Raw genomic sequence first — 16,576 nt, 5'->3', positions numbered from 1 at the left:
AGAAAAACAAGGGAGATAACTAGCCTTTTCTGTTCGGCAACACACAACTTAACGTTGGGCTTTTCTCGGAAACTATAAAAGTGACCGGGCTCAAATTTTATGTGAACGTGACTCATTGTGTTGTGAATAGCAATTTCTTCCTGTCCATCTGATGCCTCATATAATATTCAGAACTGCGAAAGTGACTCGATCGAGCGTTTGCTCTTCTTGTTCTCGGAAGTTTTTGAGATTCAATACCTCACCTATATATGATATATAGGGCAAAGTAAGCCCCATCTTTTGATACCAGTTTGGTTTACCTTGCTTCAAGGTCAAGGTCACAGGAGCTCTTCAAAGTTGGATTGTATGCATATTTTGAAGTGACCTTGACCCTGAACTATGGAAGATAACTGTTTCAAACTTAAAAATTATGTGGGGCACATGTTATGCTTTCATCATGAGACACATTCGGTCACATATGATCAAGGTCAAGGTCACTTTGACCCTTATGAAATGTGACCAAAATAAGGTAGTGAACCACTAAAAGTGACCATATCTCATGGTAGAAAGAGCCAATAAGCACCATTGTACTTCCTATGTCTTGAATTAACAGCTTTGTGTTGCATGACCTTGGATGACCTTGACCTTGGGTCAAGGTCACATGTATTTTGGTAGGAAAAATGTGTAAAGCATGTGAGTCGTATGGGCTTTGCCCTTCTTGTTTTTTTAATGAATATCAGCCTTAGTTCTTAGTCAGGAAAAAATATTGGGCAACATTATATTTTTGCATGAAAATGCTGTCAGGCTTTCATTCTAATTCATAAAATAAAATATTGGTAATGTTTTTTTTTAAAAAGCGCTCCTGTAACTACTGGGATAATTCATTAACAATGATTGGGGGGAAAAATTAGTAGTCTACCACAAGTAGATGGGAAATGAAGACCATCATCGTGTGGTTACCGTCCTTGAAAATCATTCACATTCTGAGGAAATTGCATTTGAAAGTTTTTGAAGTGTTTTGCTGCGCACAGTGAAGACAGATTGACAAACCAAGAGTATGATTGTGTGCATTCGGGTACTTTTCACTGACATTTTCCCATACTCCAAGTACTCTTCACAATCCCCTATCAGTCCAAAGTTGCACTTATGGACATTAGACTGATGCTACACTCAATAAAACATCAAGTACAGTGATTATGATCAGCTGGAAATAAGGCGTTTGGAATTTTATTTGCAACTCTCGATGTTCTCAGTTTTATCGCAGGAGCAGGCATATGGTTTCTGCTAATTCTTGTTTCCATCACACAAAAACTGGTCGAGTTTTGATCGGAAATTGCTTCGAAGTAAGCATTATTTTTTTCCAAAACTCATGCAGCTATAGGTAGGACGTCAGTCGAGCTTCTGCCAAAATAAACTCTAGACAGAATGCTTCCCTGACAAGTTCAAGGGATTCAATGATCTAGAGGGAGAACAGAATATCAAGTTCCTATTGGTAAAATAGATTCGGGATGAAATCCGACAGATTTTAGCCCAATATTCGAGTCACTCGAACATGCACCGATCAGTTGTTGCGTTCCTTGAATGAGAAAAGTTGGATTTTGCAACGAAGCAAATATCTTTGTCATCATTTTCACGAGTTTTCATTCACAAGCACCTGGGAAATAAATCTCATGTTCCCCGGGGAATAAATCCCCGGTTACCATAGTTGCAGGAAGCCCTATTACATGGATAATCAAAAGCAAACCCAATAGAAACGCTCGAGGATTCTTCGGCTCTTTTCATTGGCGTTTCCCCAGACCTAAACAGACGACACTGCTTCGCCAAGTTCCAAATACGAACTGGCAAACTGGCAAATGTAAACAAAAAACAAAACTACCTCATCAAAGGTCATACATTTATGCTTTATCGCAAACAAATGAAACCTATCGATATGTTTTATCTTCTCACAAAGTCATGGAGTGCGTGTATCTCTGGAGAAACACGAACGTCAAGTTTAAGTCAAACCAATGACACACACATTTTGACACGTGCACAAGACGTTGTATCGATAAACTAAGCGCAAATAAAAAAAATAATAATAAAAAAGCAAAGAACATAGCAACAAGAAATGAAGACATCTGACAAAGCCGAGCAAGCAGAATGACAAGTCTAATGAAAAACAGAGAGGCAATGAGAAACAAGATCGCGATTATCTTTCCTTCGCGGCACGACGCAAATCGTTTGTGTCCTTTGACCCAATTCGTGCAGTGCTGCACGATGCAAATCTTCTGTGACCTTTGACTCAACGTAGCTTCAATATTCAATTACTAATATTTACCACTGAAAACCGAGGGGTGGAATACCGAGAGGGGCAGGGAGGTAGGGCGATGGTGAAATGTAATGAAGAGACACGTGTCAGTAGCAATAAGAGAAAACCGATTCTGCAATAACACAAACAAGAACAAAAAACCCAACACTGACCTACATGAATATTTAATCAATAATATGATCGTCTGCGTTGCAGGTGTGCAAGTGAAGGGTTGGGGGGGGGGGGGTAACTTGATCATTAATTTGTGTGTGTCAGTGTTTGTGTTCATGAACTGATTGTGAGGGAGGGGGAGGGTGGGGTGGGGTGTGTTTCAGGTTTTGGTGTGGGTATGAAACGAGCAAAACAATACCCACACCACAAAATCTTGGAGGCAAAAAACACTCGCCGTCGCATCATTTTGTCCGCACAATATTATATGCACCAACAACCGGAAAGAAAGGTGACAATGGAAAAAGACTCATCTTTGCTTCCTGCGATTCCTTGCCCCCGACTCGAACGTCGCACGATAATCCACATAACAGATCTGTTGTGAGATGGTCAACGCTGACTGTGCAAGCAAATCACCTCGTTTGAAATACGACAATCCCATCGCTCGAATGCAACATGAGGGCACTATCGTCTCAAAGGCGCTTACTGTTGGTTTCACACACCACTGGTCACCACTCTGTAGTCGGAACCTACAGAACTTCGCATCCTCAAACCTGACATACTTGTCTCAACATTATAAACTCAAATCACACACAGTAAGTTGCTTTCGCACGCCAGCTTTGAACAACGTGCTGGGGCCCCGAACATGCATTATGATAACAGAACTCGCGTTTCAAACCATGGCTCCCTGTGTTGATTTTGCACTCAATGTTGTACCACCAAAATGATGACAAAAACGATGTTTGATGGTTTGTTGCCAGACCAGCTTTTTTGTCGGTCCTGGGGGGGCATATCGACTTTTGTTTCATATTTAATGACCGCGGCCTTCGGCCTTGGTCAATAAATATGAAACAAAAGACGATATGCTCCCCCTCGGACCGACAAAAAAGCTGGTCTGTCAACAACCCATCAAACATCTTATAAAGTCAAAATATCATTTTCTCACCAAGAATTAGATACATGAGTGGAAGATGGGTCCGAAGTTCGATTAGCAGTAGTTAGGGTGTAACTGGGACAAGGCTTGACGTCCTACCTGTTATTCAGACATCGCGGACTCAACATTCACACCGACCGCTAGCTTATTCTTCTTCGCTGCTCGATCTGCCGCAATTTGTAACTTCCTCTGCCTCTTGCATGATGGATACCCGCCGAATTTATCTTTTAGAGGCCGAGTTGAGAGAAACATTGCTGTCTGAGACGTCGAACCGATTCGAAATAACGTTCGCGTGTTTATGCGGATATGATGTGGTAATGACCAATCAGCGAATAGATTTTAAAAGGTGAAGGTCACTTTTCCAAACATGGAACATTTTGCCTGTGAAAGTATCCTTCGCTAGCTCTGTATTGTGTCCGTTGAGCGGTATAAACAGACTTTATTTTCATGACTGTGACATCGTCAAAAAAACCGGGAATTCCCGCTGAGTACGGTGCATGCAATAAATCTGACAAACTGATCAATATGTTGCTGCTGCTCTGCCGTGACAAAATCGATTTTTCACAAAGTTTGCCGATTTTTAGCATTCACTCACTTTGCAAATCATCACTTTATTGAAAAAAAGAGGATGCAATTGACAATATAAACAACATGCAGTTATTCTAGGGTGTTCAAAGTACCTAAATATGCTGAAAACCCAAATCACATCATGGTACTATTTTGGATCAAAATTCCGTGCCACCTCTGCCCTTAAATTAAAACAAAACAACTAAAACATTCGCTTGTTTGTCATAGCACAGAACTTCTTGGCACCTTAACATTAACTGGATTTTTGACTCACATGCGAAGCAAAAGTGAGTCTATGTACTCACCCGAGTCGTCCGTCCGTCCGTCCGTCCGGACGTCCGTCCGGAAAACTTTAACGTTGGATATTTCTTGGACACTATTCAGTCTATCAGTACCAAATTTGGCAAGATGGTGTATGATGACAAGGCCCCAAAAATCATACATAGCATCTTGACTTTGCTTCAAGGTCAAGGTCGCAGGGGCCATAAATGTTGTCTAAAAAACAGCTATTTTTCACATTTTTCCCATTTTCTCTGAAGTTTTTGAGATTCAATACCTCACCTATATATGATATATAGGGCAAAGTAAGCCCCATCTTTTGATACCAGTTTGGTTTACCTTGCTTCAAGGTCAAGGTCACAGGAGCTCTTCAAAGTTGGATTGTATACATATTTTGAAGTGACCTTGACCCTGAACTATGGAAGATAACTGTTTCAAACTTAAAAATTATGTGGGGCACATGTTATGCTTTCATCATGAGACACATTTGGTCACATATGATCAAGGTCAAGGTCACTTTGACCCTTATGAAATGTGACCAAAATAAGGTAGTGAACCACTAAAAGTGACCATATCTCATGGTAGAAAGAGCCAATAAGCACCATTGTACTTCCTATGTCTTGAATTAACAGCTTTGTGTTGCATGACCTTGGATGACCTTGACCTTGGGTCAAGGTCACATGTATTTTGGTAGGAAAAATGTGTAAAGCAGTTCTTAGTGTATGATGTCATTGCTATGTAAAGGTCAAGGTCAAGCATGTGAGTCGTATGGGCTTTGCCCTTCTTGTTTTCTTTTATCTGACTTGAAAATCATGTGAACACATCGTCACAGTCTCGGACGTTAGTAGATCTAGTATCGAAGACGAACGACAGCTTCAAATTGACAAAAGATGTACGTCAAAGATCGTGTCAAATCAGTTTGTTCAATTGTCTGTTGATTTTTCTCCGTGTGCATTTCAGAGTTCCATCGGCCATACGACGAGAATAAATGTCTCATTACGCTTCACACGTAGTTTCTAAACATGATTTAATGGTCATCTTGTGTGTTTCTCTTTCAGTGATAAACAGTGGCCGCTCGTGTGCAAACAACACCGAATTGTGCAACACAAGAGCAGATTGCATAAACGGCACTTGCAGTATGTACTTGTCACGTTGTTGGGGCAGGTTTCTTAGAATTTTAAAAAGGAATGAAATGATGTACATGCTGTTCTCAGTCCGAGATTATAATATATCAGTAAATCTGTACACAACCTAGCTTTTGTCCTGTTATTGTCGGTAGGGGTTGAGTCTGCCCTACAAAAAATCAGTAAAAATAATTCCAAAATTATAAGTATTGTTTTCTCTGAGTTGTTTAAGATTGAAGTGCTTAATGACAAGAATTTGCAAAGTAGAGTATGCTTGAATATATCAGACTTTTCACAAAGAACATTTGAATAAATATTGAAGACTACTTTGGAAAGGAACAAATCAACAATACAATTATTACACCTGAAGAAGACTATTTGAGGAGTAAAATAGAACGATCATGCACCATGTACACTGCCCAAAATAAGTTAAGGACCTAAAGCCATTTTTCGATCCCAACGTTGATTGTGCAAAAATCACACAAATCGGCGACAATCACCCTCTACGCTTTGTGGTCGTCTTGACAGCTTTCCTGCCTTTGCTTTGACAGCAAAAACCGGTATTCAGACTTTGCCTGTTTCTCTGTGCAGGCGAGCAAAGAATCCGCAATATTGCGAAAAACGCACGTGAAAGTAACCCTCCTGCAGAGCTCAGCACAGGTGATTTTGCCCCAATCAATCTTTTTCACGTGAACCATTGGTCCTCTGAGAGTGAACTGTCATCACCAGAAATGCTTTATAAGCCTAGGCAAAATCACAGCAGGCCACCAAACAACCATGCCCCCAAGACTTCATCTGAACCTTGTCGACCGCGGACGAGCTCTAGCCTGGATTCAAGAGGGCATCCGGCTCCGAGAGATTGCTGCAAGACTTGGCTGCTCCCATTCCATCATCGTGAGGCTGCGGCAGCGCTTTCTGGCCACTGGAAGTGTGGAAACTAGACCCTGGTCTGGGCGCCCTCGAAGCACCACACAACGTCAAGACCGCTACATCACACGCCAGGCGTTGCAGACCAGGACGACCACTGCCAGCACCATCAGACGAAGGCTTGGGGTGGCAACCAACACTGACATCAACGAGCAGACCGTCCGCAACCGCCTTCATGACCAGACGCTGCACGCAAGGCGTCAACTTGGCCGCATTTTACTGACGCCACGTCACATGATGGCAAGACTGGCCTGGTCCACCCGCCATTTGAGATGGAATCGACAGCAGTGGGCCCAGGTACTGTTTTCCGATGAATCGCGATTCAGTCTGGAGCATGATGATGGTAGGACCAGGGTCTGGAGGCGTCCAGGAGAACGCATGATCCCTGCATGCGTGAGGGAGAGAAGAGCCTACCGGGGAGGGTCAGTGATGGTGTGGGCTGGGATCAGCGAGCACCACAGGACCCCACTGTACCATGTACGGAGCAACTTGAATGCCCTTGTCTACAGGGACCAGATCCTTAGGCCCCAAGTCCTGCCCATGCTGCGTCAGATTGGGCCCCATGCAACGCTACAGGACGATAATGCTCCCCCACATCGAGCACGGCTTGTGGACGCCTTCCTGCAGCAAGTACAGATCAACAGGATGGATTGGCCAGCCAACAGTCTTGACATGAACCCTATCGAGCATGCGTGGGAGATGTTGGGCCGTCGTGTTCGCGAGAATCATGCTCCACCTGCAAACCTTCAACAGCTGCTCGTTCTTTTTCAGCAAGAATGGCAGGCCATCCCCCAGGCTGATCTGGCAAACATTGTCCACTCAATAAGGGGTCGCTGCAACGAGTGCCGCCAGAATCGTGGGGGTTATACTCATTATTGAACTTTGGGAACCGGTGAAACATTGGAATTGACAATCTGCAAAGACTTGCGACTTTTGATTTTGACCCCCCCTTCACTTAAGAGACAGTAACTCAATTGTTTATAAATGGAATTCAATGCACTTTGGCGTTATTGTTGCTGAATGATTTGACCACAACATATTACAAGTTCCATGTTTTTGGTTGATCGGTTTTTGCGTAATTTGTGTTTGGATTTTTGGTCCTTGACTTATTTTGAGCAGTGTATAATAAACAATTTGTTGTGAGATCATGTCCTCAAACAAATGTGGGTAAGTAACACAGGACAATGCTCGAATACTTAAAACATCAATAATGTTATTCTAGCAGTTCAGTACATTGTGATGACGTTCTTAACATTGCTTTTAAGACTCTATATCAGGGATGCTTAACTTTTTGGCACGAGTTTATTTTTAGAGAAATGTAAGTTGTATGCCATCTCAGCAACGCCATTAGAGGCATGTAAAACGGGGAAACCCCGGTTTTGTATGAAAAAAGGAAATTAAGAAAAAACAAATTAGAAAATAAGGATAAAAAGGTAGCAATCAAACGGAAAGAAGGGGGGGGTGGGGGGGGGGTTGTCAAGTAAATGCAGACAGCTGTCTGCTGGCGGCTAGCGGAGACCTGGAGTTAGCTTGGGGTAGAATCCACGCACGGGTTTATTTTCTTGTGCTAGAGCTTATAAAATTCACATACTTACTGGAGTGTGATGACCTCCCGACATATCCAAGGCAAAGTAATGCAAGGAATTTGAAAAACGAATAACAATTAAAACAACAACAATAAGAATATAATTCCAAGACACAACACTCAATAATTGCTAAACATAAATAGGTCAAACTGGACAAATAACCAACGGTCACCGGCCCCCGTAGCGCAGTGGTTAGCGCATCGGGCTGTGGGCCGGGAGGTCGTGGGTTCGAATCCCATCAGGGTCATGTGGGTTTTTCGGGCTACGGTCGGCTCCTACCCAGAGTGGAAGTGCTATAGTTCTCATGGGAAGGCTGGGATCACACAGCCGAGTGTCATTCACTTAACGAATGCGACTTTTAGGGTGCTCAGGTTCTGTATACATGACCAACACCGCAGGTGCATCAGTTCTCGGGCCTGGTGGACGCCAGAATATATTATGACAGTAAGTGTAGAGTGCTGCCCTGTCACGTAGTCTCAAACCAAATTGGAAATCCAAAGCATCATCATTATAATCATCCTCATCTCATTAATCATCCAAAATATAAATTGTCCTTGCTCTTGTGGCCCTTCATGCCCGGAGCTCTCATGGTGACCTTGGTCTCAGTGTTCCTGTTCCATCCTTCCCTGATTAATAGTTCTGCTGTCAGTCTTCAACGTGTGACGTTCTGGGGGGTCGACGGAGGGACGTGGTGGCGGTCTGCTCTCTGGAGGGGACGCTCACTCAGTCTGGCTCCGCGACTTGAAGTCAATGTCGTTTGTAGGGGGCATAGTAGGTGGTGGGCTGCGTTCGTTAGCTCGGGACAGACCCACTACTGAACACCGTCGAAATGACTCAGCAGAAGTGCAGTGTCATCTTCCGAGGGTAGCCTACCGCAGCGACCCGACATCCCCCCTGAAGCGTCTGTAAAATCGACAAGTCTGGCAGCGGAACGAAATTCAGAGGTGGTTGGAGCAGCGAGTGCAGGGACGGGGTGGTGTGAGAGCACAACGGGACAAAGGAACAGGTGTAAGGAAAAAAAAAGAAAAACCGGTCACACGTTCTATTCTATATTTTTTAATTGACAATTTATGATTTAGTATTCTGAAGAGTAAAAAAAGGTGCTAGGTTCTGGGGTAAAATTTAAATACTTTTCAAATGTGAATGTATCTTTGAACATTCTATTATTAAATTTTGTTTTACATTTAATTCCAATAACAACGACTGTATATATTGATCTTTTAGGCATTGCAACGTTTTGAATTTAAATTCATTTTCGAAACATTGTAAATTAACCTGTTTATGCCAAATACCCAAAGTATTCAAATTATTCCAATATGTTTTAAATAGGGTGCTTTGTATTTGTATGCTATTTACATAAAGACGATATACAAAAAACAAACCGTACAATACATTTGAAAACGTATAACTATTATAACAGTCCACCAATTGAAACCATAACCTGAACATTCTATTTTTAACTTGAAAATATAATGGGAACTTGCCTAATTCACCAAAAACCATACTAAACTATACATATATTGTTTTCGATTTTCCTAATTTCAAAATAATCTTTCAAAAACGAAGCTGCAATTTTGTTGCTAGATTATACAACTTTGTGCCCTGTACTTCGCAACCATATAATAAAATCGTCCGGCTGATCCTGGCCAAATATCAAGGTTAAAGTGGGATCGGTATGCAAGAAATTATTGTTTTTAACGTTTTTGAAACCAAATCAGCAGTTAATTTGCATCTATTTCATATCATGTATGTGATTCGTACGTGCATTTGCTCTTCTTGTCTTGAACCTTTTTAGGCTAGTTCTTCAAAACTTTTCTTCCGTCCAGTGTAGGGTTATGAAACCCCGGAAGCCCATATCAGAAGGTCACACACACACACACACACACACACACACACACACACACACAAACACACACTCTCTCTCTTTCTCTCTCTCTCTTTTTACATTTAGTCAAGTTTTGACTAAATGTTTTAACATTGAGGGGGGAATCGAGACGAGGGTCGTGGTGTATGTGTGTGAGTGTGTGTCTGTCTGTCTGTCTGTGTGTGTAGAGCGATTCAGACTAAACTACTAGACCGATCTTTATGAAATTTGACATGAGAGTTCCTGGGTATGATATCCTCAGACGTTTTTTTCATTTTTTTGATAAATGTCTTTGATGACGTCATATCCGGCTTTTCGTGAAAGTTGAGGCGGCACTGTCACGCTCTCATTTTTCAACCAAATTGGTTGAAATTTTGGTCAAGTAATCTCCGACGAAGCCCGAACTTTGGTATTGCATTTCAGCTTGGTGGCTTAAAAATTAATTTATGACTTTGGTCATTATAAATCTGAAAATTGTAAAGAAATTATTTTTTATAAAACGATCCACATTTACGTTCATCTTATTCTCCATCATTTGCTGATTCCAAAAACATATAAATATGTTATATTTGGATTAAAAACAAGCTCTGAAAATTAAAAATATAAAAATTATGATCAAAATTAAATTTTCGCAATCAATTTAAAAACACTTTCATCTTATTCCTTGTCGGTTCCTGATTCCAAAAACATATAGATATGATATGTTTGGATTGAAAACACGCTCAGAAAGTGAAAACGAAGAGAGGTACAGAAAAGCGTGCTATCCTTCTCAGCGCAACTACTACCCCGCTCTTCTTGTCAATTTCACTGCCTTTGCCATGAGCGGTGGACTGACGATGCTACGAGTATACGGTCTTGCTGCGTTGCATTGCGTTCAGTTTCATTCTGTGAGTTCGACAGCTACTTGACTAAATGTTGTATTTTTGCCTTACGCGACTTGTTCTCTCTTTCTCTCTCACTCTCTAGAACAACAGATTATGCTACTGTCAGAATTACTTTCTAAGATAAACCCAAGAAGAGACTGTGACAGATATTCCCTTTCCTTGTGTACCAATATCAGAGTCTCGACTGGGAGAGCGTTGCGAAGAGGGCCAGGACCAGTGCGTTGAGGATGCTGTGTGTAGCATTACATCGGATAACCAAACCAGATGCCGTGAGTGCTGTTAGCTCTCTTTTTCATTTCCATTACGGGATATCCCCAAGGAAAGGTCAAAGAGCATATAAAAAATTATGTATCATCACGTGTCGACTGCTAGTAATAGTAGTAAGTTACTTCTAGTATAATAGACTTCTGATGAGCATTAATTGTGCTCTTCTTGGAAGACCATCCTCACGCATATTTTATGTTCACGATCCTTGAATAATGTATTGTCGTTTAATGGGAGGCACTGGTGTTAAAAGTGATCATTTTTGTTTCATAACTCTTGGGTAAACAACTGTTTTAGAATTTAAGTACTCAGTCCATCTCCTGAAAAAAAAAGAAAAACAATTGGACCATCGGTTGCCATGGTAGCAATCCAAGATGGCCGCCAAACTGCCCCTTTTTTAAAACCCAAAGGCTTTTTTAAAACTGCATGAAATTTTGTTTTGATGCTTGTTATTTATACTTTAGCACAATGCCGAGAAACTGATAGAGGGCCCCCCGCGGGTTAGGGGGAGTCCCATATTGGTTGGGACGAGAAAGAATTTACCCGATGCTCCCCAGCACGTCGTAAGAGGCGACTAACGGATTCTGTTTCTCCTTTTACCCTTGTTAAGTGTTTCTTGTATAGAATATAGTCAATGTTTGTAAAAAGTTTAGTCAAGCAGTATGTAAGAAATGTTAAGTCCTTTGTACTGGAAACTTGCATTCTCCCAATAAGGTAATAAATTGTACTACGTTGCAAGCCCCTGGAGCAAATTTTTGATTAGTGCTTCTGTGAACAAGAAACAATTGACAAGTGGCTATATTCCATCGCCCCCCTTCCCTCCGTCGCGATATAACCTTGAATGGTTGAAAACGACGTTAAACACCAAATAAAGAAAGAAAGAACTGATAGAGGCTTTTTTTGATATCTCAAGTCATAGATATCAGTGATGAAAGTGAGTGATGTTGAATTTCATGAAAAAACGCCCCCCAAAATGGTATAACTTCTCAAGAATTTTTGTTTCTCAACAATTCACTCTATCAGTTTCTGCAAAATAACACACTCAAGATGTATGCAAAGTTTCAACAACGCAAGTTTATTAGAAAAAAAGCCTTAGGCGTTTGAAGTGACAAAAAAAATAGTTTTGAGAAAATGCACAAAACGTGAATAAAATGTATTTTTTGTACACAAACGTTCACGAAACATGTAACAAAACGACACTGACAAAACAACAAGTCTTGCTTAGTTCCACAAGAACAAAAGGCGAAGCCTTCAAGGCTCCCGTAAGAAATCGACAAACAGTAACACAAACTCATTCACTCCGTCACACATACACACACACAGTAAGCATAGGTGACACGGTGCAAGAGTGGGAGACACTAGATCTAGATCTGTCTGTCTGTAGCCTACTTTCGGGGACACGACTGCCAGATCGACACTACGCATTCGACAGCGCTTCCTCGCGCACACACTGGAAACACGCTGTGCAGATCAACCTGTAGGAAATCTTCTTTATATATTTTTCTGGGGCTACGAAACCGAACACTGTGAAATCGTCTTCCCCGAATCGGTGAACTGCAGCTGGGTGAGAACTGTATCTATACCACAATCCTTCACGCAGGGTTCCACATCACGTAGAATTTAGGGTATAATACCCTTTGACCCTCCAAATCACGTACGAAATGCTCTCTGAAGAGGTATAAATACGTAACTCTTTTCTTCCAAAGAGGTAAAAAAAAACCCGTACGAGTCAAACACTGAAAGGGTATAGCCTTTGCTAGTTTACAAGCAACAGCACGCAGGCCGCCTGCTCTACTGATCATCTCGATGGCACTGTTCGCTTTAGCCTATCCGGTGCTGTCGTCTGCTCAAAAAAATGCCTCGCAAAACGAAAGAACAAAACCCCGACCCCAAACAGACAAAATTGTCGTTTGGCGGTTGCACCCAGAGCAGCAGTGAGTCAGTATCAGTCAGTATCATTATGGGATGCAGCAAGAGCAGCGCAGACTTGAATGCATTGATACACTATGATATACATGTATTGTCACAACGTCAAAATGGCAAAGGTGATCACTACCAGACAGGCAATCATATGGGGAAAAAAATGACATTTCATGGATACACCGATTGTCAATCATACCCTGTGAAAAATCTGGAAGGGGTATAAAAAGCCTGAAAGGGTATGAATACCCTTGACTTTTGGGGTTGTGTGGAACCCTGCTTCACGCGATCTGACTTAACCTTGACCCCTGACCCGGTCTACATACCACACACGACACAAACCAGTCACCTGTTTTTACCCCCGCCCCCCCACCTCCCGTTTTCTTTGGATACACATTTTAACTACATACGTGCCGACGAAATGTTGATCATTGCTTCAATACTTTGAACCTGTTGCTTGGATAATAACCAGGTAAAATTAGTATTTCGGTGTTCAGTCAAATGTTAAAGTTTCTATCACACACATACACACATACACACGCACAAACAGACAAAAGTTAGCATCGCATAGGCTACACTTACGTGAGCCAAAAACGGAAACTAAATTTAACAACATTTGACAAAACAACAGCCAGTGTTCTGCAAGCACCAAGAAACCTGTTCCAAGGTCACAATGATCAACTCTCATCCGTTATGTGCACGCTGCATAAAGTATGCCCATCCATAATTCCCAACTTGTTCCCAACTTGAATAATCAGGAAGTCATACAACGGTGTCCTTTACCTTTTATACTACAGTATTTGGGTTGACTTCTGTGAATTGCCTTGCAAAGCCGTACTTTGGAAGCTCCTCTCCAGCTTCCACCTCTGCATCTGTAGAGACAACATAAATTCAAAATCAATATGTCTATGACAAACTCAAATACTGCTATTCACATTTACCCAACAATGACCCCCCCCCCCCCCCAACACACATTTAAAAACAGGTATTGTAATGTGATAACACGATATTTGGGCGCATGCTTATGTCAGTGCTGATAGTCCAGCAGTGAACAAAAAGATGTTGAAAAATCATGTGAATGGTGCAAAGGCAGTGCTGGTCTGGTCTACAGCTATTGCACATACATTGCATGCAAAAACCATTTGGTCTGCATGGGAAGTATGACCTCAAGCAATGCTCACTCACTGGGCCATGTGAATGCATGTTTGTTTGTGCCACAAGAAAACTGTGATCACAGGAAGACGCAATATATAATATGCTCAAGAAAATAAATGAGGAAAGAACAGATGTTTTGCCCCAACACGACAAACCTTGTGACAACCAAGCTTCACAGTAGCAGCACATTACAGACTTTGCATCCTATTTAGTTTGTTTGCAATCAGGGTGTTGTTACTTAGATTTTGTTCTTCAGCATATAACAGTCACACACACACACACACACATGCACGCACACACACACACAGAGCAAGAGCCGCACACAGAACCAAACACATGTATACACTTCTACATTTGTGTCAAAAGAAGAAAAAAATAATTGCCTACTACCAGCTTATCAGCTGCTTGGAATTAATCTTCCCTGCTCTGCTTGGGCTTGTATTCAACTGCAAAAGATTTCGCAGGAGATGCATGGTGTTGCACCATGGCTGAACAAAGTCATTTTTGTATTGATTGTTCTTTTTGCGAGAAAAGATATAGGGTCTGCCTTCTCGTTGCCATAAATGGTGAACTCCGTGTTGTCCGTATTGCCGTACGCATTCCGCTCCGCAACTCTAAAATAAGTCGTAGTTCAAAACACTCATGGAAACGTGCTTCAAACGTACACCACCGATGGTGATTTCTTGCTCCATCCCAGCTGTTGCAAGGGAAGCAGCATAGTTTTCAGCCAATTGTCATTCTGGACGAAGAAAAATGCACAAACTTGATCTTCCGATTCGTTCGTAGCAATAGCAGACGACACTATCGACTCGCACTTTCTTTTTAAACTTCTGTCACGCCAACCTCTGCAACTGATATGATTTTACCCGATAATCATCCTTAGCGTGTCTAGCACTGAAATTGGGGTAACACGTGTGATAAACTGAAGTTTTCACAAAGATATCCAAGCAAAATTGCAGCTGTAGATATTTCACATCGCCTTTGGCAAGATCTGGCGAAAATCAAGAATACTGCATTCTGGAAAGGCCGAACCGAACCGAACGAGACCGAGCATAAACGAAGTTTAATATCCGCGATTCGATTGGTCAGTAGCGAAAATTGTTCATACGGAATCTACCGGAATCTTCATCGGTTCTCTTCGGCTCATTGGAATGTCTTCCAGTTGCTGTTACTAACGGCGCTAAATCCGTAAACGGAAATTCCCGTTGTCCGCGCGCGGTATGAACTTAGCAAAGAAAAGACAACTCAATCCAGTCATGCTAACGTGACCACCGTTGACGATGTGTTTGACTCACAGTCACCTCTCAAACATACGCATTTTTTTGCTGTTTTGTGTTTGGTCAATACACAATAGCACACACATACATTGTTCATTTAGCCGTTTTAACCGTTTATGATTAATTCTGATCTAAAATCAGTACATCAGAGTAACCAGAAGAGGTTCAAAATCCAGAATCAGAAAGAAAACGGAAATGACCAGGGAACAAAAAAATCACTTTTTTTCACTATGGTGTCTGCCCTTAATTAAAGATTGGATCAATCCATTTAAAGACCTCGTTTTCTAAGGTCGTCTTAAAATTTGATTGCTTCACTTCATTTTATGCTACAGTGCTGGAGGTTGGGTTAACCTGCGGACTGCGGAGGGACATGTGCAGGAGTGGTGCTTTCTGTGACACAGGAGCGGTTTGCCGTAAGTACAGTTTGCATGCGCAGAAAGAGTCCTTCTTTTGCGTGTGATTTATCTTGTGAATTTACCAACGATCCAGCCAGGCTTTTCACACGGAATCTGATGTGTGATTCTTTCTGTGTGGGGCTGAAACAATTGCGATGACGCTATGCACGCGGCTATTTCTGAACGAATCGGTCCCAAATTGCGTGTGTGCGTTCATTATAGTTATGGTCGGTTATAGCACTATTGTCATTGAGGATTTCTCTCATGTTTTTGAAGCTAAAGCCAGAATGTTTCAGTTTTAACCTTATCCCATTTACAGTGGAACCCGCTTATAAGAATGTCCAGGGAATTTTTGTAACGTTCTTATGTCCGAGGTTTTTCCTATCATGAGACTCCGGGTATAAGACATATTTCTTTTTCTTATAAGAGGACACTTTTGTTCATCATATTTTTCGGAAAGCATTGCATTTTATGCCATAAGGGAGTCGTGCGAATGTGAATTGTATAAGAATGTCTACGTTTGTAATTCATGTCCGTTAGGTTTTACTAAACTATGTGTAATCCCATGTGTTTTTTTGAAACCATAGGTTAACAGTGTTAGATTATTCTTTCAGGAATACACACTGAGACCATTACGTGTATACCTAGCGTATAAAAACAAATCCAGTAAGTTCTTGTTGATTGTTTTATGTACTGCTTGTCTGAAATCGACAAGAACTTACTGTATGGTCAGATAAACGGAATTTGTATTTTAACGTATCTAAGTGTAACGTCCTGCATGTGGGCAAGAATAATCCTGGACATGATTATATAATGAAGGTGAATGATGAAATGAAAACAGTTCTGAAGTGTGAGGAGAAGAGAGATTTGGGTGCAACATTTGTAGAACACCTGAGATTTAACAAACATAATATTATTCAAAACATAATTAATAAAGCGAATTAAATTCTTGGCATAATAAAGAGA

The 16,576-nt window shown here is 41.5% G+C and overlaps 1 protein-coding gene across 1 annotated transcript in view; it reads left to right on the top strand.

Moving 5' to 3' along the window:
• The window catches only part of LOC138977778 (uncharacterized), a 141,754-nt gene extending 125,552 nt beyond the window's left edge, over nt 1–16,202 (top strand). The window contains exons 20-23 of the mRNA XM_070350383.1: nt 5,273–5,350; nt 10,776–10,868; nt 15,548–15,628; nt 16,198–16,202. Of these exons, the coding sequence (XP_070206484.1) occupies nt 5,273–5,350; nt 10,776–10,868; nt 15,548–15,628; nt 16,198–16,202 (257 nt within the window). The remainder of the gene's footprint in view (nt 1–5,272; nt 5,351–10,775; nt 10,869–15,547; nt 15,629–16,197) is intronic.
• The last annotated feature ends 374 nt before the right edge of the window (nt 16,203–16,576 follow it).

This window comes from Littorina saxatilis, linkage group LG10, assembly GCF_037325665.1.
Source record: "Littorina saxatilis isolate snail1 linkage group LG10, US_GU_Lsax_2.0, whole genome shotgun sequence".
Taxonomy (NCBI): Eukaryota; Metazoa; Mollusca; class Gastropoda; order Littorinimorpha; family Littorinidae; genus Littorina; species Littorina saxatilis.
The sequence above is the reverse complement of the archived record's forward strand: the minus strand, read 5'-3'. Positions and strand labels throughout refer to the sequence as shown.